Source organism: Rattus rattus, chromosome 2 (genome assembly GCF_011064425.1).
Source record: "Rattus rattus isolate New Zealand chromosome 2, Rrattus_CSIRO_v1, whole genome shotgun sequence".
Taxonomy (NCBI): Eukaryota; Metazoa; Chordata; class Mammalia; order Rodentia; family Muridae; genus Rattus; species Rattus rattus.
Genome location: NC_046155.1, coordinates 223,999,681 through 224,015,788, shown reverse-complemented (window position 1 = coordinate 224,015,788; position 16,108 = coordinate 223,999,681). Strand labels below are relative to the sequence as shown.

At 46.1% G+C, this 16,108-nt stretch overlaps 1 protein-coding gene across 1 annotated transcript; it reads right to left on the bottom strand.

Annotated features, from left to right (window-relative positions):
- Window positions 1-347: 347 nt before the first annotated feature.
- Window positions 348-14,606, bottom strand: Ltv1 (LTV1 ribosome biogenesis factor). The gene is given in 13 exon segments (XM_032895282.1): window positions 348-755; window positions 963-997; window positions 1,000-1,162; window positions 1,508-1,560; window positions 1,845-1,984; window positions 2,713-2,840; window positions 3,749-3,995; window positions 4,324-4,462; window positions 6,760-6,847; window positions 10,876-11,046; window positions 12,228-12,359; window positions 12,914-13,192; window positions 14,544-14,606. Coding segments are annotated over 13 exon segments (1,749 nt in total). The 3' UTR covers window positions 348-644.
- Between the last annotated feature and the right edge of the window lie 1,502 nt (window positions 14,607-16,108).

Below are 16,108 nucleotides of genomic sequence, written 5' to 3'. Positions count from 1 at the left end.
GTTCCAGTTATGCTGTTCCTAAATCCCAAAGGGAAAAAGCCATCTGCTCTCAGGGCAGGAAATCCCAACCATGGCAACTGCAGAGCTCATCTCCAGTCCTTCTGAAAGGGTGGCTTTGTGTACACGGGAAGATCAGCCTCTTACCCGTGGAATCTTGTCAGAAACACTCTTCTCAGCACTGAGAGTAAACTCAGCATTTCAAAACTGAGCTTAACCAGATCACTTCTCTACAGACTGCAAATTAAACCATGGAATTTCCAGGAAGGCGTGGAGAGGTTTCAAAGAAATATCTGAGAACATCTGCGAACAACGACTCTGACAACCATACAAATAAATGAGCACACCAATTCCGTTCATGTTATGAAGACATTTTCCTTTAATTTATCCAAACATTTGACTTTCATGAAGTCATTTATTTCAGAAGAAATATAAGCGTATAATATTAAACTTACAACATTATAGTATTTACAAGATGATAGCTGACAAGAGAACCTTGCTTGTATGAAAATACAAATACTCTTATTTCTCTCAGCTATTTGCATATAAAAACAACAGGGGGAAGCTCACCCCTCTTTAGATCCTGTTAATTCTGGAGCATAACGCAGACTGCTGACACGGAAATAAAACTTATAAATGTCCCACATCTACAGCTTTAGACCTTCAACGTTTTTCTTCAAGTTCAGCAGCTCCTTTTCTTGCCTTCTTTTCTCCAGTTTGAATGCTAGCTTGTTAGCTTTCTTTTCAACTCTTCGTTCCTGTACCAGAGGATCCTCAGGTTACTCACACATTTACACAGACACTTTCACACACGTGTGTACACACACACACACACGTGTGCACACACACACACACACACACACACACACACACACACACACACACACACACACACACACACACACACACCCTTCCACCACACCCTCCCAATAGCTCCCTGCAAGGTCCTCATGAGGCAGAGCTACCTTCCGCTCCTCCTTTATGGCCTGCTTTCTGGCTTTTTATCCTCTTTGCTCTCAGTTTTGAGACGGGGCTGGGTGGACACCTTGGGTAGATCACTGCTGTTGATCATCTGCATCCGTTCGACCTGCTTCGCTGTGAGGCCTTTCTTAGGTAGGACATGGAGAGGTATTCCCGTCTTAGAGGACAGGTGGATCTGTTTGGGCTGAAACAGGTAACACAGCACTAGTCATTCCCACTCCTACTCAGAACAGCTCACTAATGACACACGCTTGGTGCTTTTCCTACTAGCACTGCCGGCCACAGAGGGGTAGTTACGGTGAGAAAGGTCATTAATGATAAACTTGTATTTGTATGTGTATGTCTAATGAGTGGATGCCACATGAAGGGTGTCATGGAGGCCAGAGAGGACATCAGATCCTTTTCAGCTGGAGTTACCACAGATGTGTGTGCTGTCAACCCAACCAGGTCCTCTGAAGAGCAGGAAGTAACCCTAACTCAGCCACCTCTTCAGCTCTGAAACTGGAAGCTCCCAGGTACCACTACTTACTTTTGGTTCATACTTGATGAGCTGAGGGTGGTTGTATAAGTTGGAGTATGTACCTTGAAAAGGAAGACCATACGTCAGTCACTTAAGCACTGTAAGTTCGTCAAGGCGCCTACTGGTCATTCTATGTCCCACTCTTGTGTTTTCACAGTAAAACTCACACCCAGAGCCTCTCTGAAAAACCATTTTGAAATAATTTATAACTAAGAGGAGCAATCATATTCTTTCTCACAAGTTCTCTCAAAATTTAACTTCTACTGAAGCACACCCACTCTCCCACCATCACTTTAATCACTGTGGTCCTTCTGGCAGCTGCGTGAGTGCGCGATAAGATACTTACTGCAGATGGATTCACAGTCCCACTTCTCTCTGGCTTCCTCGAGAACCACAGTCACGGTCTCCTCCTTCTCAGACTCATCGAGCTCATTTGCTGCCAGATCTTGATCCTCAAAAGGCTCAAGAGTATTCAACTTTACACAACTTTTTACGTACATTTTATAAAATGAAATAGGATAAAGAAAACATCAAATTCCATGTCAGTCAAACAGCTAGAAAACAGTCACTTTAATTCCTAGTCCGTGCCTGCCGTGTTCCCCACATGTCTGTAGACCTAGGCTGTGCACTCGCCTCCCAGGGGCTCTGCACATTTGCTCTGCTGATAGGCACATCAAATCTAGCTGCATCTGTACAAGGTTACGCATTACACAAGATGGCAGACTCCCTAAGACGAACACCAGCTGCTCGTCTATCTCTCTAAAGTATGTGCAGAATTCACTTAAAGCCTATGGCCCCTTTCGTGCTGTGGAAACTGCCTGCCGCAGTGTCTCTCGGACCAAGACTTGCGAGCAGATTTTAATACCTCATCAGCTTCTCTCAGATAAGAGTCCCTTTGATGCAGATGCTGACCGAGCAAATACTTCACTGGTAAGCTCTGGTAATCAACTGAAGAAAAGCTTATCTACTAGCCATAACTGTTCTTCTGGGAACACCCACCATCTCAGAAAAAAGAAGAAACCAGACATTTTTAAGTTGTGATTCTTCAGCATGAGGCTAGAAACACCACGTTGCTTCCAACTCCAGCTCTCTTCATACTAATTTCCCACCATAGTCTCAGTTACTGTACCCTGATCTCTGACTGTGTGGAGCCTTCTCCACCACCGTGACTGAGAGTGGGAAAACCCAGCAGCTAAGGAGAGCGGCTGCCATACTTCTCTGCCTTCTCCTTGTAGTAGTCGTTCAGAACCTCCTGCAGCCGACTGCTGTCCACTTGAATGGTGCCTTCCAACTCCGCATTATCCAGAGCTCCAATTTCAACGTCATCATACTGTTCATAAAACTTGAATGCAAACAACCAAGAATACGCCATGAGAAACAAGTCACCATGTTCTTCCTCTACACGGTATTTCAGCACTACTAAAAGCTCGCACCTACCACTAATGTATCAGCGGGGAGGAAGCGCCTCTGACAAGGGCAGGAAGACTTATATGCTGCTAATACTGCTGTGCTCTACCTGAATTCCTGCACCTCCTGATGAGTGTGTGTGCTTAACAGCTGGGCCTCTTGACAAAGCGGGAAGCTGACCCTTCTGTGACAGGGCAGCAGGCCGAGGACTCACAGACCTCATGTACCTCGAGTGAGGCATTCCCTCCCCTGCTCACACTGACGGAAGCTCTGCAAGACCTACTGCGTGCCAGACACGACACTTCAAGACCTACTGTGTGCCAGACACGACACTGCAGGACTCTGGATGTACCTGAGTCTCTGTCCCTAGAGAAATCATCTCTCCCCTGACCCAACAGAGAGGCGTGTGCTGTAACTGTGGACAAGGACATAAACAAGCACAGCAGAGATGCTGTCAGAGCTGCAGGACAGAATGGACGAAGAGCTGGCCTGGCAGAGGAGCGCAAATCTGTCTCCTCCGACCTTTGGCAGTCCCTCACTCTCTACTTTGTTTTTAGTATTAATTATACCTAAAGAACTAAAGAAAAAAAAAGTAAATGCAATTATGCTAAGCCTGCCAACTCTTAGGAAATTTTGCAGATTATGGTCAATGCAAAATCAGAACAGCAAACCAGATGTCAGATGTTCGGCTCTTGGGACCTAATATGTCTTTCCAGACCAGGGTGTAGCTCTGCTCTGTGTTGACGCCACAGGCAGTTTCTAATCCTGAAAGGTTTAACTTTGGCTCCACTGTCTCTCCTGCACGGGGAGAAAGTGCCCAGGGACATTTCTCAGGGGCCTCACCTTCTCAAACCTCTCATCATGTAGAGTAAGCTGTTCATTTCTCCTCATGACTGAGGAGGTCATGGAGTACTCTGTGAAACGGCTTTTGGTTTCCTCTTCCCAAAACAGGTGCTTTTTCATGGCTTCCCGAGGGGAGCCAGGGGCAGATATGTCACCTCCGTCTGACAGAGGGCCTGTAGAGCCACAGCCATCGCTCCCGTCCTCGTCCATGTCTTCCCACTCATTGCCATCGTCTCCGTCAGACTCCCTAAAGCCAACAGGTCATAAGGTGCCTTACAAAAGAACTTAAAAAAACAACAGGACACAGTAACTTTACACAAAACCGAGAGCTACTTCTGGAAGGCTCCAGGGAATGGGACTTGAGGTGGTGCTAGACTGGCCTGGCACGGTGGGAAAAGCCACCAGCCACCAGGACTCTGGGGTCTCAGCTCCGCTGACTGACACAGTATGTTCAAATCTATTTTTCACACTAATGCAGATGTCTTGACTATGAAACTGTCTTCCTCCGTGGTTAGGAGCATGGTTAACGCCCCCCCCCCCCACACACAGACACACTTGGTAAGCCCCACACATACAGCATATCCATCCCCTCTCCTCCTGCTGGCTTGCTGGCCTGAAGAATAAAGTCATCTTCAAGGAGGTTTTCTGGGTCATCAAAGTCAAAATCATCATCAAGAGCTGCAACAATGTCTGGATCGAAATCTAGTCGAGGTCCTGAAAGGAAAAGAGAAACTGAGTTCAAGTTAACCTTGGCTTCACTGAGTCGGACACCTAACTGGGCCACACTGCTGCAAAGAACACAAAGCGGGAGGCCCCAGATCTGACTCCCTCTGGACGAGGAAGCCACTCGTTCACTGTGTATATTCACACCTACTTAAATACTGCAGACAAGAAAGGATGCAAAAACCTAAGTCCAGTTTAGGAAGACAGAATAAAAACCATCCTTCTTCAATGTTTCCTAGTAAAAACACTTCCGTCATGCATCCACACTACTAAACTGTCTTTTGAGCAGAACTCCTAAATTTTCACCTGCACAAAGAATCCAGGCTTCAATTTCATTTATTAGAAATGAATATTTGGTGACTTTGTACATGTTCACAAACTCCGACTATTATTATTATAGCTGCGTAAGTCTATTTAATGAAATGAACTCAGGAGAATGCTTCGAGTTCAAACTTTCCTTTGACATGGCTGCCAGTGAGGTCTGCTCTGCGCCCCTGCCCCCTGCCCAGCGCACGCTTTATTCGTCCTTGCACGGCCGTCTGGCATGCTGAAATGCATACAGTGCATAGCAGTTGACCTTCTCTTGGTGTTGCACATAGTCAGTCTGCTGTCCGGAGCATCTTTCCCTGCCTCTTCCCCTCCTTCCACCTGCCCTCTACTCAGAAAGCAACTGGGCTCAGGTGAGGAGGACACTTGCCAGCTCAGAGCTTGGTCCACTCACTCACAGAGCTCTTCCCGAGCGACCAGGAAGAAATCAGCGTTGCTGTTCTCTGGTGCCCCTTACATTTATTCTCCTGTGCCACAACTATAATGTCCCAGTTAGTATCTTCCCAACAGACATCGATCCCCTCAGACTAGGGCCTAGGCTTTACCACTGTTTACCTGAACACTCCACACTGGCCACTCTAGAATAAATCAACGAAACAAGATGACAAGAGCAAGTGCTGGTTAACTTAGGAAAAAATACTAAAAACTGCTTCTGTGGACCTTTGTTTTAAACTACTACAATGGCGGCACTCAAAGTTATCTTTAAAGAAGCCTCGGTTTATCTTGAGTGAGTCACAAAATAAATTTCTTCCAAAGACATACTATTGTTCAAAATTATAAGGAATACTGATAACCACCATTATCTTCGTAAGAGAGCACATGAACTTCCCTTTCTAGATTTCCACGTTCTTCTCCAAGTGAGACCTGTACCTAGGAATGAGGTACACCTAAGAACCTGCTGACCACACTCACTTCCTCTTCCTGTTCTATTATCCGGATTCTAGACTTAGCTCAATTGTTTCAACTCTTTACTGTGGATGGAAAAATCCTGTGTCGTTGTGTTTCTTTTTGCAAACACAAATTTACTGAAAAGAAAACTTAAAGAAGTGAAATTCTTTCTTCCGCCTGTGAGCCTTAGCCTTTAACAAATGAGCCACTATGAACCACAGCCACAGCAATGCCCAGCACAGCAAGGTCTACCCAGGAACACAGGGACGGTACTCACATTTTAAGACACACTGAACTAGGAGAAGATTCATGTAAACCTAGCCAGCTACCGACAGAGGTATAGTGAGTGGTAAGGTCATGGACCCTACTTCTGCCACACTCCTACAGCAGTGTCATTCCCAACTGTGTTCTAAATCACTGTTCTTCTACCTACAGATAGGCGTGGCTCCTACCCTTTACAAAGAAGTCTCTCAGTGCAGTAGACAAGAGATGAACACCGAAAGCCACAACTGCTCTAAATGCAGAGACAACCGACTGTGGAGTAGCCAGACCCAACCGGGAGATCTCACACAACCTCCACACTAGGGCTAAGAAACATCAAGGAAATGGGTTGGGAAGATTTTTAAGGGTCAGAGGTCGAAGGTAAGGTCTATACAGCACGAGCTGTACCCATGGAATCCTAACCATATCGTCACCTAAATAAGACCCACACATAGAGAGCACCAGCTGACTTCCCAACATGGGTGGTGATGGAGGAGTTTTACAAGGCCCCACCCCAGATCAAAAGCTACAGCTGACAGCCTCGGAGAGAGGGACAACCAGCCTTCTCCTGAGACAACCTTCCTCAGCTAACTAAGCCCAAACATGCACACATGGACAGCACGGACTGGTCCCCGCAGGCTGTGTTCATACACATGCATACATGCCACAGTAACTGAAGAACCAACATCATGAATTGGAGAGGCAGTGGGGATGCAGGGGAAGTGAAATGTGGGGTAGAAATCATGCAAATGTAGTACTCATGTATGAAATTTCCCAACAATAAAGTAAAATTTTAAAAAAGTTAAACTCACCTGAAACTGGAGCTGCTTTGTTTAACAGTCCAACATCTTCTTCAAACTCTGACGCAAACACTGATGAAGGCAACTTAATCCCCGTGCTCTTGAGGAGGAAACCACACAGCTGTTAGGCTTACTTAGAGAACATTGCTCAGCCACTGTACTAGACTGGAAACCATGCTTTCAAACCTCACATCCAGCCAGGTAGCCGCAGGCTGTGACCACACCTAAGTAGGCTTGCTACGGTTCACTCCAGAGGAAATACTTCAATTCACTCTTCGCTAGAACACTGAGGCTGACAGCAGGCGAACCTCATCAGTTGACCAGTGCTCTGTCCTCACGTGACTAATGGAGGAAGAGGCTGAAAGCAGTGTGCTCTGAAGTCAGTGGGTCAGTGGGTCAGTGAAGTCAGTCTCTCCTGTGTGACCACCTTACCTTAGGTCTCTCCGTCAGTAAGAAGAGCACAACCATGCGTATTCCCCTGATCTTGAACATGAGTTCAGTGGTTGGCTTGGCCTCACATAAAGGAGAGAATGCGATGTGAAGACAGAGAGAGACGGAGAGAGGCACCACCATCTAGGGCTCTACAGACTGCTGGAAGCCCAGAGTCAAATGAGCGTCAGGATCTCCTCAAGTCCTCAAGAAGGAACTGAGTCTGCCAAGAGCTTGGTTTCAGACTTCTGGCCTGCAGACCCGACTGTCTGCTGTAAACCACTGTCTGGGGCAATGCCTTCCCAGCCTCAGGAAGCTGGTACATCCTCAGGTCTCTCACCTGTGTCCAGTAAATCTCAACACGCCAGCACCACCCTACCAGGACCCTTTCACACACTACTTCACTTAATCTCCACGCTGTTAGCACGAACATTTCAGTGAAAATAAAGAAAAAGCTCAAAAATCGAAAAGTCACATGCCTTAAATCAGTCACTAAGAAGACTGCAGATTTAACCCGCACTTCACAACTCTACCTGCCCGGAGTCTCAAAACTAATGCAGTTTTTCCTCTTACATTGGAGGTGACATCCCACAGGTCCAGCAATGGCATAGCCTCTATTAGAACCAGTTGTCTTACCTCTAAAGGAGGTCACAAAGTGCCTGTCACTATGTCCCTCTGAACTCTCATGCACCGTGACTCCAACCCTTTCCTTTGGGCAACATCCTACAGTGTTAATGAAGTCACTGCAGAGCTGCCCCGTTAGTCAATTCCTAATTCAATCTTCTCATCTCTGCCAGATGTGACCTTCCTGCACTCTTAACAAGTCCCAGTTTTTCAAGACTCCTTAAGATCCAAGCCTACTCTAGGAATCCAAATGTCTGTTACTTGGCAAGAGACCACAGGAGCCCAGCCTAGTTCCTCACTGTAATGTAATAAGTCAAAACAACTTAGTGAGCACACACAAGCCTGTCACTGTGATCCAAAACAGCACCGTAAGTCTGTCCTGACGAAACGTTCTTCCACGTTTGCTGGTCAGCTCAGTTCCTGTGAAAACCATCCTGATATCTGTCTCGTGTGTAACCCTTCGCTGTCCAATCTCTACTTAATATGCAATCTACCTAATACATACACTCTGACTGACCCGCTAGCTTTCACTTCCTCGCCTCCATCAGCTGGTATGTGAGGGTGGACACAAATGCTGTGTCTATGCAGAAGAACTCAAGACAGCTGCCCTCACTGGCCACAAACCGAGCGCTGTAGCAGGGCAGTGCTGATGGGCCTGGATTTCCAGCTTTTGGGAAGCTGAGGTACAAAGAGTCAGATTTCCAGATTGGCCTGGGACACACAAAGAGAGAGCCTCCTGAGGAAGGATGAAAGAGGACTGTGGAAACCTCCTTCTGAGACACGAGGGCACAGAAGCTCACAGCTGCAGTGCACACACAACAAGCTGTTACGACATCTAAAATGATATTCCCAGTGGCGTAACTATGGGGTGACGTGTTTTCTTCTTCCACTGTAAAGTCATTTCAAAACAACAACAAACAAACAAACCAGGGACTCATGTACTCTGAGCTGGCCTGGAACTCGGAGATCAGCCTGTCTCTGCCTCCCAAGTGCTAGGATTAAAGGCGTGCACTACCATTCCTGGTTAAAATCAGAATATTAAAACAAACAAACAAGCCCAAAGACCTTTATGGAGACAGTATTCCCATGCCGTACAGTTCACCTATCAACACACACACCTGTGTGGCCCTGTCTACTACTGTCCACCCCCATATCATGGTCATCGTCACCATCACTGTGGAGTCTGTGTAGGCCAGGACAACTTATGGAGTTGGCTCTCTTTCCACTTTTACACGGGGCTCTGTGGATTGAGTTTAGGCAGTAAGTCTGACAAGAGTCCTTACCCACTGGGCCTGCACTAGTAATTCTGTGAAGACTGTGATAAGCAGTCATGATGGCGCAAGTCTGTAATCCCTACACACCAGGTGAGGATGCAGGAAGAGACATCTTTATGTATTTACTTAGCAGGGACGTCCTACGCAGCCTTGCCGGCCAGGAAGTCTGCACGTAGACCACACTGTTCTCAACTCAGCCAGCCTCTTGCCTCTGCTTCCTGGATGCTGGGATTAAAGGTGTGCAACCATTCAGTATTTTTAAATCAAGTCTGAAGTGGGGTTTTCTGTTACTTTGAATGGAGAATATCCAATATCTTGATCTAACCAACAAAAAAAGGATGGTTAAAACATTTATTTTTTTTTAGATTTTTTAAAGATTATAGTGATTCTTCTTAAAATTCTGAGACTAAGGAGGGGTTTAGTAAATTTGCCTATGGGATTTTTTTATTAAGCCTTGAAAAGTAGTCACATGATCAAGTAAAGGACAATTCTGACCCTGATGTGTTTAGCTTTCCGCTCTCCTCTCCCAGCAGTAACTGTGCTGTCCTGTGAAAGGTTAGGCAGGCTCTGGCAGGCACGTCTACACCGCCGCTCCTGTGGCCTCACAGTCCTTTCCTGTGCGGCACTCAGTCCTTCCCCCAAATCAAACAAGCGTGGGAAGCCGGATTTTTACAAAGCAAAATCAGTTCCGCCTAAGGCGTTTCGTTCTAGGTTACTGTATACTGGGTTCCAACATGGCACCTTCAGGATGTGCATCAGGCCTGTTTTTAAATGATTTGATCTGTATAAATAATTGTCTATATGAGCACAAATGAACTGCCCACTAAGCCTTATTCTGTTAAGAAAAGAAAAGCGATTACTCTTACTCAAAATGAACTAAAGACTAAAAGCTAGCCTTTCTCTGCGTGGTAGAGAACACCGTTCACCATGTTGAACAGTGCTGTGACCTCACTAAAACTCTTCTTAGGAAAGAGAGAGCAGCTGGGCAGGAGGCCCTCTTCTCCCTCAGTGGGGCATAAAAGGTAGAGTGGTGAGTACCCTGCTATACTGGGGACAAAGGCAACTCAGTCCTGTGGTTACAAGAGAAATGAACTGGTCAGCTGCGCCTCTCCTCGGACACACCCAGAAGCCTGGCTCTTCTATTTCCTCAGCAGTGAGCTTTGCTATGGAAGAGCTAAGTCAGATCTTTCCTCAGAAGAGATCTTCCATTGCTCTTCTTTTGTTGAAAATCCCTATAAATGTCTTTCCTTTTTTAAGTGCCAGGTAATAAAATGAAAGGCCAACCTGGTGCGCCTAAGGGGCCCCCTCAATGTCAGCAGGCACCAGTGGGACTCCACGAGCAGCACCAGGCACAAGTGAGTGCGCCTGTTTGTGTTTAAAGGGTGAAGGCAGTAAAACGGCCTGCAGCCCTGCTGAGGGGATTAAATTACTCCATTACCACCTGTGCCTGCTGCTCTTTAAGGCTCCCTTGCAGTGTTCACAAAGGTGTCACAGATCTAAAAACTCCACACCCTCGACAGTTTATGATCACAAAACAGCATCAGGTTACAGAATGTCCTCTGTTTTTCCTCTATGGAAAATGCTGCCTGCCATGAGGCCACGCTCTGAACCTGACAGAAGGCTGTTAATCTTGCTCACAGCTCCCGGAGAAGTGGCCCACACCCAATGGTGCAGATATACACACGTCTGTAACAGTAGGCAGAGACTATGCTCCACACCAACACCATTTACCGCCCCAAAGGTCCTGACTTGGAAACGAGGTGTCTCCTCGGTGTTGCACGGTTTTACATTTAAAGCTTACCGGGAACACCGAGGTGTCTTCTTCCCCACGGCTGGAGTGGGTGCTGAGGGTGGAGCTGGGAATAAGCTCTGCGGGGCCGGATGGCTCCCTCAGGTGTTGCAAGTAGTCGTAGTCATCATCGAAGAACACGCCGTACTTCCTCTGCTCTGCTCGCCTTTCCTCATCATTTACCTTGGACAACAAGAAGGCACCAGTTGTCCTCCCATGAGTGAGACCAGGATCCGTGTAACTTTCAGGAGGTAGACGGCACGTGAACACTGGCCGACGGGAATCACTAATTCTTGATAAATACCCAAACTACGGACAGTCCAAACCAGAGCGCTACATAAAATTATAATGAAATGACAACAAACCAGGCTGAGGCAGACCATCAGAACCCACGGTTATACGACAGGCCTGAAAAATGCAGACGGCCTTGTTTCAAAGACCAAGTGAAACAGGAGCACATCCACATGACAAGAACGAGAACAGCTCTCTCAACCAGGCAGTTCTGCGTGACAACTCCAGGTGAGAAATATATGTAGCACACACTCAAAAAAATGTCACTGGAGGGTTACGAGAAACGATCTGGAGACTTTGACAGTAAGTATAGTTTCTTGTACTTAGACCCAAAGGAAGCTTTTCAGTGGTGTAAGGGGTGGCTTTAAGGAAAAGCTAAGTGCAGGCCAATGCCCCACCCCCCAATCCTTAAAACATGTCTTACATTTTTAAATGAGTGTTTGGACTACATGTGTGGCTAGGACAAACTGGAGTATCAGATCCCCCCTCCAGCAGATGTTACAGATGGTTGTGGCTCTACAGACGGGTGCTGGGAACTGAACCTGGGTCCTCTGCAAGTACTTAAAACACTGACCCATCTTTCTAGCGTCCCCCAAGACCTTTATATGAGCCATCTTCAACAAGCGTAACGCTAGCATAAACCAGCTTCTTCAAGGCCCCTTTAGGACGTCCAAAGCTAATTCATGGGCTCAAATGCTTTGTGTTTCGTGAGATGAGTGACTCGGGGGCAGGAATACAAATGGAAGACTACTGTGACACTGCAGAACCCCAAGAGAAAGCAAGAGATGGAGCACACCACCACAGACAGCCTAGATGCTTTATCCCGTCAATCAAGACAAATACACAACGTCAAACATCAGCGCAAAGACTGGAAACCAAGTCACGGCTCAGTTTTTTTTTTTTTTTTTTTAAAAGGACCAACTTCTGAGGGTATCAACTCATTATTAAACTCTGGGGGCATAGTTCAGGGGTAAAGTGCTTGCCTGGCACGCCTAAGTCCCCTGGGTTCCACTTTTCAGGACTACAAAACTACTATTCACCTAAAAACTTGGTGGCCACAGGACAGGACCTACCTTTTGTGTAGGCACCAGAACTCTCTGTGGTGCGGTTTCATCCGCTGCCAAGGGGTCTCTCTGACTCCGGTGGACCAGGTGAAAAGACACAGCTTTCTTCTTCTCTATAAAGGGCTTTTTCTTTCTGTGAGGCTACAAAATAATCAGGGAAGGGTCGCTAAAACGGAACCCGCACACAGTGGGCAATTCTACTGCCAGAGGAATATTTAGTAAGCATGTGAAGGGTGAACAGATATGTCAAATTTGCACATCGAAGCCAGACAGCAGTCCCTGTCTCCTGAAGGATCCATATTTACTTCTCCACCAAACACTGGCTAGGCACCCTACCTACTCTGAGACACTTGTTCAAAGGTGATGGGAATATGGCAGTGGGACAGTCTAAGAGGCTCTCCGTTCTTAACAAGCAAATGAGTGAAGACAAATGACCTTAGTGAAGAAAAGTCAAACAGGGTGAAGTGCAAATGCCTAAAGTCTTTTGTAGTGGGTGCTCTGGGAAGGTCCCCGAAAAGTTGACAGACACTTCATCTAACAGACAAGTAAGGTTTAGACCATTTACTCCACATTCTTAGGTGTTCTTCAACTTTGGGTCTGAAAACTGAGATGCTAACCAGGTGGCTGAAGTGGACCCCGGAAGCAGGGGGCGGGGCTTGTATCACAGGGACTGAGTTAACCTAAGCCGTCAGGACCGTAAACGCCCGGGATTTTGCAAAAGGGAAACCATCTTTCTCCTTCCGAAGTGCACCCGGGGTGACGAAGGTGACTGGTGCCGGGATAGTGACTGGTTTCGGGGCACCAAGCCGCGCGGCCAGTGGCCTGAGCCAGCCGCAGGGAGCGGCGAACAGACATAACCGGAACCCGCCGGCTCCCTCCCGGAGCACCGCGGTTTTCTCACCATAATGAGGCAGGGACTCGCTTTCCGGAACCGCGAAAGCCGAACCGCGACTCGCCGGTATCTCCCGGCAGCTCTACACGTGGGTAGACAGGTCTAGGACGGCACGTCACACGATGGCGTGGCAATGAGCCAATCGCCGAGGAGCCGCTAGACTGCAGCCGGAAGTTGCGTGAGCCCGCGGAGACGGAATGTTCCCGGGAACTTCCGGGAGGTGGGGCTAGCAGGACTCTCTCTCTCAGTGGGCGGGGCTTTTCTGGCTGGAGTCGGTGCAGGTTGGGAGTAGCCTACCTAACTGGAGTTCTACCTGAAGGCAAGTGTCCGGTCCCAGCACCCGGCTGATGAATGTAACGTTATCACTGAAGATATTCCATACCTATTCTTAACTGAGAACAAACAAGACAAAAACAAATAAAAACAAGACCAAGTTTGTTTCATGGAAGGAAACTGGTCACTTCCCTGACTTCTTGACCTAAGGGAAATCAGTTGCCTATGTTCAACCGAGGCCGAACTCTAATAGGCAGAGCCTAACATCTCCAGGGTCTTACATCTTTTGATCAACAATTCCCAGCAGTATCTTTAGGACAGACCCTACAACTATTGGTTTTAGGGGCATTTGACGTAATATATTCTGAATCTCTGATGATTGCTTATTTTTAAAGATGAAAATCAATAAACTGAAGGTGTTTCTTTTGTTTGTTTGTTTTGTTTTTTGAGACCCTGTCTTATGTAGCCCAGCCTCTTGTCCAACTTGAACTGCATTTCACTAGTGACGGGCATGTTCTATGTATATGATGCTTCATATACATAGAACATTTATATGATCGAACCCAACCAGGGCTTCCTGCATGCTGGGTGAACGCCCCACCAAGTGTTCTATGAGCACATCTCTATCCCCCATGTTTTTGCTCACGTATTTTGCGGTACCTTAAGCAAATCGGATTTTAAGTGTAATTTCTTAGGAAGGGTTCCATCAGATCTCGGAGAAAAGAGTGACGAAATAATTCAACATTCTGTCAGTAGACGTTTGCTTTCTCCTCCCCAAGTGGAGAGAAAGTTGCTAGTGGTTTTTGTTTTTGTTTTTGTTTTCCCCAATGTCTGAGTTCTGTTGGAATGTCTCTATAATTATAGTCAAATATTATCACTGTAAATGTTTGTGGGCTAGTGTTCTTTTTCTACAAGAAAAACAATGGCAATGTTTTAGGTCAGGACCACGTGATTTGTCATGAGAAAATGCTTCATAAAGCAGATATATTGTTTAATTTATCTTTACACTAATTAGCCATTTTTATTTGTTACTTGAAAGTAAGATTCATGAGGGAAGTGCTGGTTTCATTTCAGTCCATTTTATTTACTACTAGATTTAGTTCTTGGTACCCACACCCAATACATATTTGTGTATGTGAATTAGAGATCTGGCATTCTACCCGAATGACCAATTTCCCCACTAGGACTCTGTGAGAGTTGCTATTAGGTGCCGTTATGATCATTTTCGCTGCAAATCTAAGTTCCCAGAAGAAAAAGCCATACTCGTTTTGGAGATTCTAAACAACTAACCGGAACTTCATGATTGTGGAAAGGTTGGAGTTGCAGACACACAACCAAAATATGTTGGCCTATATTCAGTACCCCCCCTTAGTAGCTAACTCATTGTCCTTCTCTGTGTCGGACCTAGCAACCTTTTGCCTATTAGATAAAACATTTGACATACCTTCTTGCAGATCACTGTTTCCACCAATCCCAAAGCTAAGAATGCTATCAGCTAGCATTCTTTTGACCAGGTTGTCCTTAAACTAAGAGATCGCCCTGCCTTTGCCTCCCAAGGGCTGGTATTAAAGATGTGGGCAAACCGCCAGGCTAAATGGCTGAAGACCTTCCTTTTCTTTTCTCCTCCTCCTCCTCCTCCTCCTCCTCCTCCTCCTCCTCCTCCTCCTTCTTTGTGTGTGTGTGTGTGTGTGTGTGTGTGTGTGTGTGTGTGTGTGTGTGTGTGTGTGACTGGCTCTCACTAGGTAGCTCTCTGGCTGTCTAGGAACTTACTATGTCAAACAGTCTGGCCTTGAACTCACAAAGATCAACCTGTCTCTGCCTCTGGAGTGCTGGGGTTAGAGATATAATTCTTTAAAGGAAAATAATTAAGAGACGTTCATGTGTCCAATTCCACTTCCATAGTTAATCAGGACAATTCAATCTGTTCCTGGATGTGGAACTCACATTTGGTATAAGGATGAACTCTTTTTTCCCTCTGAGATGAGAGAGAGAGAGAGATGTTTTGTGTCAACATTAGAAACACCAAAGATGGGCTGGGGATTTAGCTCAGTGGTAGAGCGCCACCTAGGAAGCGCAAGGCCCTGGGTTCGGTCCCAGCTCGAAAAAAAGAACAAAAAAAAAAAAAAAAAAACACCAAAGACCAAGGTATCAAATAAGAGGCTTTTCATAGTAAACAGAACGGCTAGGTGGAACATTTGAGGCATGACCTGGGTTTCCAAACCATATTGTTTTCTATTAACAATTAATGATATGTATAGTTTACACATTTATTGCTCTAAGGCAAACACCAACATACGGCCAAGTGTTTCTACTCATTAGGCCATCTAATTCCCTTCACAGGCCTGTACAGAAGTCCAGTGAGATAATACTGAGATATTTGACTGACATTCAGAGAATTGAAGTTACTGACCCAAGGTAGCAGTGTATGTGGAAAAGCATAGAAATGTTGAGCCTAGTTTAGGAAGGTCATACTCTTCCCCACATTTTTTTTTTTTTTTTGCTGCCTCTCAGTGAAATCAACCAGCATATTCCGTTGTTTTTCCCTTCTAAATTTCCATATGTATAGTTTCATTACCCAATTTATTACACAGTTCATTTCGAACACTCATCAAGTGTCCTCCCTAGATACCGTGTCTATATTCTGGCATCAGGATGAACTCAAACTCTTGGATTGTTCCTGAGGCCCCATCTCATCCTAACATCCTGTTATTCTGCCAACTACTCT